Here is a 12,942-nt window from a genome sequence, read left to right as displayed (position 1 = left end):
TGTGTCTCCCTCTCTCTCTCTGACCCTCCCCCGTTCATGCTCTGTCTTTCTGTGTCTCAAAAATAAACGTTAAAAAAAAGAAAATTAAATAAATAAATAAATAAAACATTAAAAAAATTTTTTTTTAAATACAGCACAGCCTCTTCAATGGGAAACAAATTTCATAAACACTTCTAAGAGAAGTCCATTAAAACTCTGAGTGTTTTGGAAACATTTAACAATTCATTTCTACAATCTCTAATTTCATCAAGGTGAACTTTGGTGAGGAAACTCCATCATGGTCATAGTCTAGAAATGCCCGTGCCTGGCTGCCATAGATGACAGAAGACAACAAGTAAAGTAAAAAGCAGAAGAGAGATAATTAAATAAGTGTTTTTGCATTGCACAAATCTTGCCGTCACTAGAAACACCAAAATGCCTCCCAGCTGTCTTACTGAATAAAAGTAATCTTTGAAAATGCATATGTGGCATGCTTTCATTCTGACAGGTAAGTGAGGCTTCTGGTTCCTTCATAGTTCCTTATCCTTTCCCACCTCTGATTTAAAAACTAATCATTTTAGGGGCGCCTGGGTGGCTCAGTCAGCTAAGCGTCCGACTTCAGCTCAGGTCATGATCTCGCAGTTCGTGGGTTCGAGCCCCGCGTCGGGCTCTGTGCTGACAGCTCAGAGCCTGGAGCCTGTTTCAGATTCTATGTCTCCCTCTCTCTCTGACCCACCCCGTTCATGCTCTATCTCTGTCTCAAAAATAAATAAACGTTAAAAAAAATTAAAAAAAAATAAAAATAAAATAAAAACTAATTATTTTGGAGCACCTGGGTGGTTCAGTTGGTTAAACATCCAAGTCTTGATCTTAGCTCAGGTCTTGATCTCAGGGTTCTGAGTTCAAGCCCCATGTCAGGCTCCATAAAGTAAAATAAAAACTGCTCCTTTTGTACAGCAATGCATACAAGTCAGGCCGTCTGTTTCAACATGGCTTAAGTTTTAACAGGAAAAAAAAATTATAAATAAATACAGGCAGTGTTAGTGTTTCATGCTGTCCCCTTTCCACTGTTTTCCTGAGGTATGATCAATTAAGAATTTTTTTTTTTTAATTTTCTAAACATTCTCTTCAATTCAATTATAAAATTCAAAGGCTCTACTTTTGTACTGGATCAATCTAAATCCCTTTCAAAACATATTTAATAGTTCACGATTAACACAGAACACTGGTACTTAAATATATTTAATAATAAATTAGTCAATAGTTTGATGTCCAATAATCTCTCTTCTGATATGACATCAATGACTGTAACCATGTATTGACCCTGAACAAGGAGAAAAAGCAGAATTTAAAATCCTCACCAACCCTGGCATCAAATAACAACCAAAAAAATCAAACCTTGGGGCACCTGGGTGGCTCAGTCGGTTGAGCAACGGACTTCAGCTCAGGTCATGATCTTGTGGTTTGTGGGTTCGAGCCCTGCATCAGGCTCTGTGCTGACAGCTCAGAGCCTGGAGCCTGCTTCGGATTCTTGTCTCCCTCTCCCTTTGCCCCTCCCCCGCTTGTGCACTGTCTCTCTGTCTCTCAAAAACGAATAAATGTAAAAACAAAATTTTTTAAAAAGTCAAAATTTTAAAAAGTAAAAATGTACAATAAAATTAAGATACAATTCAAATGATAAATTGTATATAAGGGATACAGTACATATAGTACAGGGCTCACCTTATATCAGGAAAGGGCTAACAAATAGCTCTCTCGATTTAATGCTGCTTTAATTATCCAATCACATTGCTAATTAAACATTCTTTCCTACCTTCCTCCATTCCCAAAACCATTCCTAATCACCCTTTCTAAAGTCAGTGATGACTGTTTTGGAATGTAATACATAATCTTGACTTTGTGGCTTGATCCTAAATATCATGTCCTGTTCTTTAGAAGCCTTCTTACTCCTAAAAGGCAGATGTATTTAAGTAACCCCTCAATGAGTGCTGCCTCCACCGATCTAACTTTCTTACCAGCTCACACCACATATGGAGGTATAGAATAGTGGCCAAATTGTTTTGGTGAACTCTGACATAATAATCATCTTTCACCCAAAGAGAAACTGGTTCAATATTTAGTTCAACATTTTGAGCCCCTCAAAACAATCTATTAAATTTATAATAAATAAGTAATGAGGATATTTCATGGTATTTTGGAGGGAAAAAAGTCCTTAACCATCTTAAAAAGACTTCAAAGAACAAATTCTTCCAAATTCAAAAGTAATTGGGGCGCCTGGGTGGCGCAGTCGGTTAAGCGTCCGACTTCAGCCAGGTCACGATCTCGCGGTCTGTGAGTTCGAGCCCCGCGTCAGGCTCTGGGCTGATGGCTCGGAGCCTGGAGCCTGTTTCCGATTCTGTGTCTCCCTCTCTCTCTGCCCCTCACCCGTTCATGCTCTGTTTCTCTCTGTCCCAAAAATAAATAAAAAACGTTGAAAAAAAAAAATTTAAAAAAAAGTAATTGTTTTAAACCAATTAATGCTATAAGGTTTAAACATGAGACAAAGTATTCTCATTATGTACATAAGTCTATTCACATTTTATTAGAGTTCCTACCTATGGTAGTTCTTAAAATAATTGACGCTTTGTTTTCTGATGGACTCTTGCAAAACTTCAGATTTGCTACCACAAAATTCTTCTCCAACTTGCATCAACCTAGTTGGACAAAAAAATTCATATTAATTTCAGTAACATCCTTATAGAACAAAAGTAGTCTAGGTCATCTTTCTTCAAAGATAACAAACCAAAAAAAATGGATGTTTGAAGAAGTTCTAAACATCACAATTCATTATGGTTTACAGACATCTGAAGGACAGAAACCCAGCAGAAATTAGATGATGAATGTTCAATTCTCTTCATTTCCATGAAGAAGTTACACCTGATAACTCACTGATTCATGATTTCTTTGATTACCATGGTTGAATGAAACAAACCAAAGAATTAAAACAAGATCTTAAACAGTACCTGCTGATTATATCCAAAACAAAGATGAAATCATCATATTTAAATATAGACAAATCCGTTCCAAGCAAGTAGGTTTTTACTTTTAGTTGAACATCCTGTAAAACAAAACAAAAAAATATTTCAGGTAAACCCAAAATATAGAAAATAAGTTCCCAGAACCATTTATTCTATAGTTACAAATTAAAATGAGACGAATATATTATTAAGAATATATATTTAGGACAATAACCAATATCCTTACAGTGGTATCATAGAGACAATTCCACAAGCATCAGTATAAAAATAGTAATGGCCACAATCATCACTATTAATACATACACACACATGTAAGATAAGAATTATACGCAAGTGTTGGCTATGAAGATAAAAATCATCACTTATGTGTAGCTTGGTAGGCTAGAAACCCCAAAATAACCAATTAAAAAATAATTAGAATTAATAACTATTTCAAGTGATTATGTATAATACATAAAAATTAAGTTTTCATGTATTTCTGCTGTAGCACCTTAAAATGAAGAGATTGCATTTATTTATTTATTTTTAATTTTTTTTAACATTTATTATTTATTTTTGAGACGAGAGAGACAGAGCATGAACGGGGAGTGTCAGAGAGAGGGAGACACAGAATCTGAAACAGGCTCCAGGCTCTGAGCTGTCAGCACAGAGCCCGATGCGGGGCTCAAACTCACGGACCGCGAGATCATGACCTGAGATGAAGTCGGCCGCTTAACTGACTGAGCCACCCAGGTGCCTCGAAGAGATTCCATTTAAAATAAATGTTAAAAGTGTAATATACTTAGGAAAATTTTAAAAGGCAATATCAGACCTATAAGAAAGAACTAACAACTCTAATAGGATACAAAATAAATTTCAAGTCAGCGTTGGTGGTATAGTGGTGAGCATAGCTGCCTTCCAAAATAAATTTCAATAAAATGAGAGTCAAGGGACTGAATGAGTGACTAAATAGTGCAAGTCAACTTTTCCAAATTAATGCAGTGGTTCAATGAAATTCTAACCAAATCACAAAAAACTTTTCCTTTGAACAATCACTCTAAAATTCACCAGAAATAAGAAACAGGCAATAACCTCTTTTTTAAAAATAAAGCTTTGAAAAGACAGCTTAAAAGGTATAAGTGAATGGGGTGACTGGGTGGCTCAGTCGGTTAAGCATCTGACTTCAGCTCAGGTCATGATCTCACTGCTCGTGAGTTCAAGCCCCGCATCAGGTTCTGTGTTGACAGCTCAGAGCCTGGAGCCTGCTTCAGATACTGTCTCCCCCTCTCTCTGCCCCTCCCATGTTCATTCTCTCTCTCTCTCAATAATAAATAAATGCTTAAAAACTTTTTTTTAAAGATGTAAGTGATGTTGGAGGACTTGTACTATCTGCATTAAATACATAAAAAACTATTTTTTAAAAAAGAATACTACCAATACCCAAAGAATCAATAAAATATGACACCTCAGAAATAGTGCTAATATATATACATGAGCTTAAGAAACCGCAATAAAAACTACTGTTTGCCCATTATTTACTTTTTGTCAGCATTATGCTAAGAACTTCATATATTATCATTAATCCTAAAATCGTTCTGTTGAGCAGGCATTTATTATCCTAAGAGATAAAAAACTGAAAATAGGTCAAGTAATTGTCTAAATTCACATGCCCCATGAATGACAAAGCTAAGACTTGAACCCAGGTCTCTCTGCCTCCAAAGTCTCTTTTCACTGGACCTTGCTACAAGGAGGCATCACAAATAAAGACACAAGAAAAAAGATCATCCAGAAAATAGTGAAAGGAAAACCAACTAGATTTGGGGGGAAGAACAACTCTCTCCTCTCTACATCACATATCAAAAGATATATAAAAGGACTGAATAAGTGTTTTTGTATGTTTTCAAAAGATTAAAAATTAATCCAATAAAGCAAAAATATTTTCTGAGTACCTAGTAAGTGTTCTAGGCAGTACTGTACGTACTTGGGATATAGCAATTAATGTAAAGATTGTAATGTATAGATAAATATCTATAATTACCAGATGAATGTTGACCTGAGCTTTACATAGGAAAAAATAGTTTAAGAATAAATGTAGCATAAATTACAAAGGACAAAGGTCAATAGTTTGACTTCATAAAAATGTAGATCATCTGCATATTGAAAATAAGTGAACAGACATATGATATACAAAAGATTACTCATTATCATATAAATCATTTAGAACTTATGAACAAAAAACAAATAATTCACAAATCAGTTAAGTTATGGAGTTTTTAAATGTTCACCTTCTCTAATAATTAAAGAAGTATGAATTAAAACACTAATAAAAATATAAACAGATTCAACTGCCTAATTAAAAGATAAAGTCTCTCAAAAAAAACATTTCTTTTATATTTATAGAAGACACAAACATGATCCAAAAGCATTTAAAATAAAGACACAAAGGAAAATATGAACAAAATAAACACAGCAATGGTAATAATAAAACAAGCTAGAATTCATAGCAAAATGCCTCAGGACAAAAGAACTACATATTTTTTTAATTAATGAAGGGAATTACGTACAAAGAAGGTAGGTAAAGTGGTTATTAGCATTGCAGCATCAATCAACCTAGCATCCAAGTATAAAAAGCAAAAGCTATTGTTAGAAATAAAACAAAAACCTGACAAAATTACAATTCTTCTGAAAGATTAAAACCCCTCCCTCAGAATGACACAGGCCAAGGAAACAAAAAATAAATAAAATATAGATTAGAATAATACAATTAATAATAAGCTTGCTTTAATATACACATAGAACTTAACTCCCACTTGGGGCGTCTGGGTGGCTCAGTCGGTTAAGCGGCCGACTTCGCTCAGGTCATGATCTCGCGGTCCGTGAGTTTGAGCCCCGCATCGGGCTCTGTGCTGACAGCTCAGAGCCTGAAGCCTGTTTCAGATTCTGTGTCTCCCTCTCTCTGACCCTCCCCCGTTCATGCTCTGTCTCTCTCTGTCTCAAAAATAAATAAACGTTAAAAAAAAAAAAATGTTTAAAAAAAGAAAAAAGAAAAAAAAAAAAAAGAACTTAACTCCCACCACAAAGAAGAAATACATGGTTATTTTTCCAAATGCCCAAGCAAAACATTTTTAAGTGGGTGGCTAATAGGATGTAAAGAAAATCTCAAATTCACAAAAAGTAGAAATATTGCAACCCTAATTCTCTATAGTAAAAAGAAATAATAAGCACATGAATAATATGAATAATTTCTTACATATCAAATATTTAAAGATAAAATAAAAATCTTGGAAGATCAAGACTTTCATATAGTTAGGTTTGTAAGCTCCATAGGTCAAGTATCATGGGTTCACCACTATGTTCTCAAATTGACAGTTTCTGCCAAATGGTACAATTGATACAAACTTTTTTATTACAGACTTTCTAGTTGAGTCAAAATACATGGAAAATATTCTAAAAATTTTCGTATCAAAAATCACAGTCATTCTGATTTTGAATTTAATTTTTATGTCAGAAAGGTTAAATATCTTCTTAGAATTTAATTATCCCTATATTTATGACGAATGTATACAAATTGTCACACAGTCACTTATGCATTGGAATTCAGGATTTCAGATGTTAGAAATGTATTATGGCACATATATAGCATATATCATATAACAGCCCCAGTGGGGTGTAAGGCAGTATCCCAAAATAAAATGCATTAATATTCCTGCAACATATAAATGTTCACTTGAATGAGATAAACACTACAAAAAGTTTAATGACAATACTGGTCTGGTTCTGCTGCTGAATGAATTCAAATTGGGTCAGGTTTGCCTGCTGAATATGTTATCAAAAAACATTTGTTTTTCATAGGTTTTGCTTTTTCAAATTGAATTGAGCCTTGTACTTTCAACTGACAAACACTCAAATGTGTTCCTAATGTATGCAAAATACTGTTTAGAACTAGTTGAGAACTGTGGTAGGGGGGCAAATGAGACTTGGGAGTGGTGGAGATGAAGATATTCTAAAGCTTGAAACATACAACACAATAATCTATACTCAAAAGAATGATCACTTTCATTAAACTAGCTAAATGCTTAAATTTACTAAACCTCATATTTAACAGATTCTACTATATCAGGAATGATATCAGATTGCCAGACTGAATGGAAACTAGCTATATGAAATGCCAGGTCAGTATTTCAAAGTACACTGAATTACCAGAAACTCTGCCATGGATTCTACAATTTCAAGTACAATCAGTGTTATTAGGAGACTATATCAGGAAATTAAATCAGAAATAACTCCTATCTGACCCTACACTTATATTCAGTGGGTATGAGATTTCCCTTTCCAGTATATAGAAAATTCAGAAAAACGTCAGCCCAAACCCATAATTAATAATAAATTAAAAAGCAGTTAAAGGGGGCAGCTGGGTGGCTCAGTCAGTTAAGTATCTTACCTCGGCCTAGATCATGATACTGTAGTTTTTGAGTTCAAGCCCCACGTCGAGCTCTGTGCTAACAGCTCAGAGCCTGAAGCCTGCTTCTGATTCTGTGCCTCCCTCTCTCTGTCCCTGCCCCACTCCTGCTCTTTCTCTCTCAAAAATAAAAACAAACATTTAAAAAAAAAAGCAGTTTAGGGATGCCTGGGGGGTCTCAGCTGATTAAACATGCAACTCTTGATTTCAGTTCAGGTCATGATCTCAGGGTACATGGGATCAAGCCACACATTGGGCTCCAGGCACTGATATCATGGAGCCTGCTTAGGATTCTTTCTCTCCGTCTCTCTCTCTGCCCCTCACCACACTCTCTCTCTCAAAATAAATAAACTTTTTTTTTTAAGTAGTTTAATATAGAATAAAGGCCACATATGAAAAACCCACAGCTAACATCATACTCAATGGTAAAAAACTGAGAGCTTTTCCTCCAAGATTACGAATAAGAAAAAGATGCCCACTCTTGCTACTTTTATTCAACACTGGATGTCCTAGCCAAAGCAATTAGACAAGAAAAAGAAAGGAGGCATCCATATTTGTAAGGAAGAACTTAAACTGTCACTGGCAGATTATAGGGTATTATACATAGAAAACCTTAAAGACTTGACCAAAAAACTACTAGAAGTAAAAAATAAGTTCAACAAAATTTCAAATTACAAAATTAATACCTAGAAATCGGTAGCATTTCTATAAACTAATAACAAAGTGGCAGAAAGAGAATTAAGAAAATAATTCCACTTACTGCTGCGCCAAAAAGAATAAAATACCTAGGAATAAACAACCAAAAAAGGTGAAAGACCTTTACTCTGAAAACTATGAAATGATGAAAGAAATTGAAGACAACACAAACAAATGGAAGGATATTCCATGCTCATGGACTCAAAGAATATTGTTAAAATGTCCATACCAGCCAAAGCAACCTACAGATTTAATGCAATCCCTATCAAAATACCAACAGCACTTTTCATAGAGCTAGAACAAACAATCCAAAATTTGTATGGAACCACAAAAAAGACCCCAAATAGCCAAAGCAATCTTGAGAAAGAACAACAAAGCTGGAGGTATCACAATGCCAGATTTCAAGATATATTACAAAACTGAAACAATCAAAACAGTATATTAGGCACAAAAATAGATACATAGACCAATGGAGTATAATAGCCCAGAAATAAGCCCACACTTGTATGGTCAATTAATCTATGATAAAGAAGGCAAGAATACACCATGGGAGAAAAGACAGTTTCTTCAATAAATGATGCTGGGAAAACTAGAAAAGCTACATGCAAAAGAATGAAACTGGACCACTTTCTTCCCTAAGCACAAAAACAAATTCAAAATGGATTAAAGACCTAAATGTGACACCTGAAACCATAAAACTCCTAAAAGAAAACATAAGCAGTAATCTCTTGGACATTAGCCTTAGCAACATCTTTACAGATTTTTTACCTCAGGCAAGGGAAACAAAAGCAAAAATAAAGTATTGGAACTACACAAAAATAAAATGCTTTTTCATGGCGAAAGAAACCATCAACAAAATGGAAAGACAACCTACTGAATGGGAGATGATATATGCAAATGATATATCTGAGAAGGGATTAATACCCAAAATATATAAAGAAATTATACAACTCAACTGCAAAAAAAATCCTCAAATAATCCAATTAAAAATGGGCAAAGGACCTGAGTAGACATTTTTTCAAAGAAGGCATACAGATGGCCAACAGACACATGAAAAGATCTCAATGTCACTAATCATCAGAGAAATGCAAATCAGAACCATGAGATATCACCCTATACCTGTCAAAATGGCTAAAATCAAAAAAGAGATGAAATAACAAGTGTTGCTGAGGATGTGAAAAAAAAGGAACTCTTGATTTGGCACTACTGATAGGAATGTAAATTGGTGTAACCACTGTGGAAAATAGTACTGAAGTTCCTCAAAAAATTAAGAATATAATTACTATATGATCCAAAAGAGCAGCCCAAAAAGAACAAAAAAGAGTTATCTTCAAAGAAATTACACTTTTGTCTAGGAAGTAATAAATTTAAAGAAATTAACAAATTTAATTATCTGATAATAACTATGCCACTAAACTGTAAAAGAAAAGTTTAAGAAGATACATTCAGTTAATAAACATGTAAGATGCCCTCAAGGCACAAAATCACTGACTTAGAAAAAACTTTTTCATTCTACACTAGATGTTAACCCAACTATCACCTATTTAGTTTTCCTTTATCTAAAATTAACAGAAAGGAAAGGAAACATAAATAAATGAAATAAAAATAAATAGAGTATCTCAATAAGAAAGCAATTTCTTAAGGTAAGTGTGCATTTGCAAAAATGTAACCAAGGAATATATATATATTTCCAATAGAGATTTTCAAATTAGAAGATTTACAGACAAATAAAACTGTGAACTAAATTACAGAAATTAAATTAAATGACAGATATAGTCCAAAGAAAAACTAACATATAACTAAATCTATAAGGAATACAAATAAGTACAGAAAAGTTCAAACACCGAATTTCTAAAACTTTGACATGAAAGTTTCAGTTGCTTTTGTAAAGAAAATAATTTAAAAAACCCAAACCTGCCATATTCGTGTAAGTCCATGTTCCAATTTCTTTTTTATGTAGCCACGATCAAAATTAGTTTCTTCAGTACCCATATTACTCCCTTCTGAAAATAAAAGAGGATACACATCTTCAGATCTGATTCCCATTTTTGTTTTCCGAAAAAAACATTTTAACTCTCATGTATTGTAAGCCTATGTAAAATATACAAATATTTATACAATCAAAACAATGTCAAAAATAGGTATTAGGATTAAACCCATTTGATAAGATACACAAATTCAGACTGTGAAATGTTAAGCATTCTACACTTAAGACCACTCAGTACCTATGTGATTGCAGCTGGAATTCTAACTTGGGTAGTGTGATTGCAGAGACAAGGTTCTCGATGACTGCCAGGGCATTACAGGAACCAATAACCTAAGTATCAGTTAATATGCATGTTACCAAAAGTACAGATTGCAGAACTGCACATGCAGTAAGGTAATGATGCATATGTTTTATATTTTTCATAATCCAGGATAGTCTTATCCATTCCAAATAATCTAACAATGTCCAGCTCAACAGGTAAGAGCAATGATGTGCTTCAAAACAAATTTCCCCCCTAAAAGCAACTGAAAATGCAATTATGTACATTTATATTAAAAAGATTATGCCTTTTTATGACTAAACTATGTGGAACAACTGAGGATGTTATTTCATCTTAGGCTAGCAGGGTGTCCACTGGTAACCAGCAAAAGGCCCTTGCATAGGCCACATCCCAGGTTCATGCCTCGTGTACCTTTGACCACTCCTACAGCTGAAGCTATTTATTATCTGTTCAGTGTGGCTACCAAGAATCCAGCAGCTCAGGGCAGTGCACCCAGACTATACCTTTAGAGTTTTATTTTATGATAGTAAAGTGTTAAGATACCAAGAGTAGCATTACAGCAGGTGACCTCAAGACTGTTTCAGCTTTATGAAGTTCTGTGAAGAAAAATTTTCAAATTTCGGACTCCTACAATTGTATTTCTTAATGTGAATATGAAAGGATTAATTTCAAGTGAAAAAATGACTTTTTGGAGTTCTAGATATTGTCAGCTGTTAGGCTCATCAGAGTCCTGAATATTCTTAAAATACACAAAATCAGGTCAAGGAATTGTAGCAGAGAGGATTAAGTATGAAAGGCTCAATAGGTGTTTTAAGTTTGACTCTATAACCCAATAAAAATACAAACATATATACAATAATACATGCAAACTATGAGCCTGAAGCAAAAAAGCAAACCTCACTATGATGAATATATATTGTCCCCTAAACTCTTATTTTATATCTAAAGTTGTATTAATTTTGTTCCAAACTTTGTCTTTGGTTTCTCCTTAATGTAGTAGAAAAGGGAAAACAGGTGCTGAAATGTCTTAACAGTTTCTGCAACTAGAAAAAAAAGAAAGGTTGCCAAAACAGGATAAACTTGTGAAGATCTGGAATCCCATTAAGCCGAGCAATTCCCTAAGTAAGTAACCTGAGGTTTAAAAAGAAAAAGGCAGGAGTGCCTAGGTGGCGCAGTCGGTTAAGCGTCCGACTTCAGCCAGGTCACGATCTCGCGGTCCGGGAGTTCGAGCCCCGCGTCAGGCTCTGGGCTGATGGCCCAGAGCCTGGAGCCTGTTTCCGATTCTGTGTCTCCCTCTCTCGCTGCCCCTCCCCCGTTCATGCTCTGTCTCTCTCTCTGTCCCAAAAATAAAAAAAAAAAAAAACGTTGAAAAAAAAAAGAAACAGGCATACATATATTTCATTAATAATAGTCTTATTATTATCTCTTGACCCATTTCATTTGGTATTAACAACAACCAGTGTAAGCACTTCATATTTTCTCTAAACTTTACACCAAATCTACAAGTAGATGTGTTACTACCCTATATGGGACTTTTTATTTGTTCTGTTTTTTTTTTTTTAATCTATCATTCTAAGAGGAAAGCTGAGGCATGGAGAAGATAAACTTCTTCACATTCTTATCTTTGGAAAATGGCAGTCAAAATTGGAAGCCATGTATCTCTGACTGCAAAGCCCATGCTCACAGAGGTAGTACAGGGATGAGAGTATAGGAGTTAGGTAAAAACAGTCTGGCCTAGAAACCTAGCTCAGTGTCCACTCCTTTCTCCTGCTTTCTCATCTTTCCCTACCTTTGCCATCCTCCAAGCAATGTTTCTAAAAGGATTCCTTCTGTAGAATTTTCCTCTGTTATTTTTTTCAAGTTTATTCATTTATTTTTAGAGAGAAAGAGAGAATGAGCAGGAGAGGGGCAGAGAGAGAGAGAGAGAGAGAGAGAGAGGGAGAGGGAGAGGGAGAGGGAGAGGGAGAGACTACCAAGAAGGCTCCATGCTTAGCACAGAGCCCGACATGGGGCTCAGTCTCATGACCATGAGATCATGACTTAAGCCACTATCAAGAGTTGGATGCTTAAATGAGCCACCGGGGCACCCCCATTATTTTTTGCTATCTATATATCCTATATATATTTATAAGCTTCTTATGAGTCAAGACAAATATTAAACTTATGTCTTCTATACTACCAGAATCCTACAGTAAGATTTGAGTGAGCTTCCACCCACCCAACCACAGAAACCAAGCATCTCAGAAATTAGAAGCTACTAAAATAATTTGATTGATTAGCTACATTAAATTGTGTGCAAAACAAAAACTTGTGCAGTATAATTTATTTTGACCATATTAAACAAAATGCTGATAAAAGCATTTAGTACTTTTAAAAAGTATCTCGAATACTTAATCTAAGCTATTGTACAAGGATAATCACTTAAGACATATAGTTATATAAATGAAGTAATTTAAATAGAATGTCTAGTTAATATAATTTCTCAAAGATTTGTTCCTTATGTAGCTGACTATACCATAGTCATTTAAAGTTGTGGTTTTTATTC

General features: G+C 34.6%; 1 protein-coding gene across 1 annotated transcript in view; it reads right to left on the bottom strand.

Annotated features, from left to right (window-relative positions):
* The window catches only part of VPS50 (VPS50 subunit of EARP/GARPII complex), a 134,711-nt gene that overhangs the window by 57,865 nt on the left and 63,904 nt on the right, over positions 1-12,942 (bottom strand). The window contains exons 14-16 of the mRNA XM_047096681.1: positions 10,045-10,133; positions 2,982-3,076; positions 2,574-2,672 (exon numbers count right to left, since the gene is read on the bottom strand). Of these exons, the coding sequence (XP_046952637.1) occupies positions 2,574-2,672; positions 2,982-3,076; positions 10,045-10,133 (283 nt within the window). The remainder of the gene's footprint in view (positions 1-2,573; positions 2,673-2,981; positions 3,077-10,044; positions 10,134-12,942) is intronic.

The sequence above is a fragment of the Lynx rufus genome, unplaced genomic scaffold (assembly GCF_022079265.1).
Source record: "Lynx rufus isolate CCGP_SWC_20201006 ecotype Redwood Valley unplaced genomic scaffold, mLynRuf1.p SCAF_4, whole genome shotgun sequence".
NCBI classification, from domain to species: domain Eukaryota; kingdom Metazoa; phylum Chordata; class Mammalia; order Carnivora; family Felidae; genus Lynx; species Lynx rufus.
This window is presented reverse-complemented; position numbering and strand designations above follow the sequence as displayed.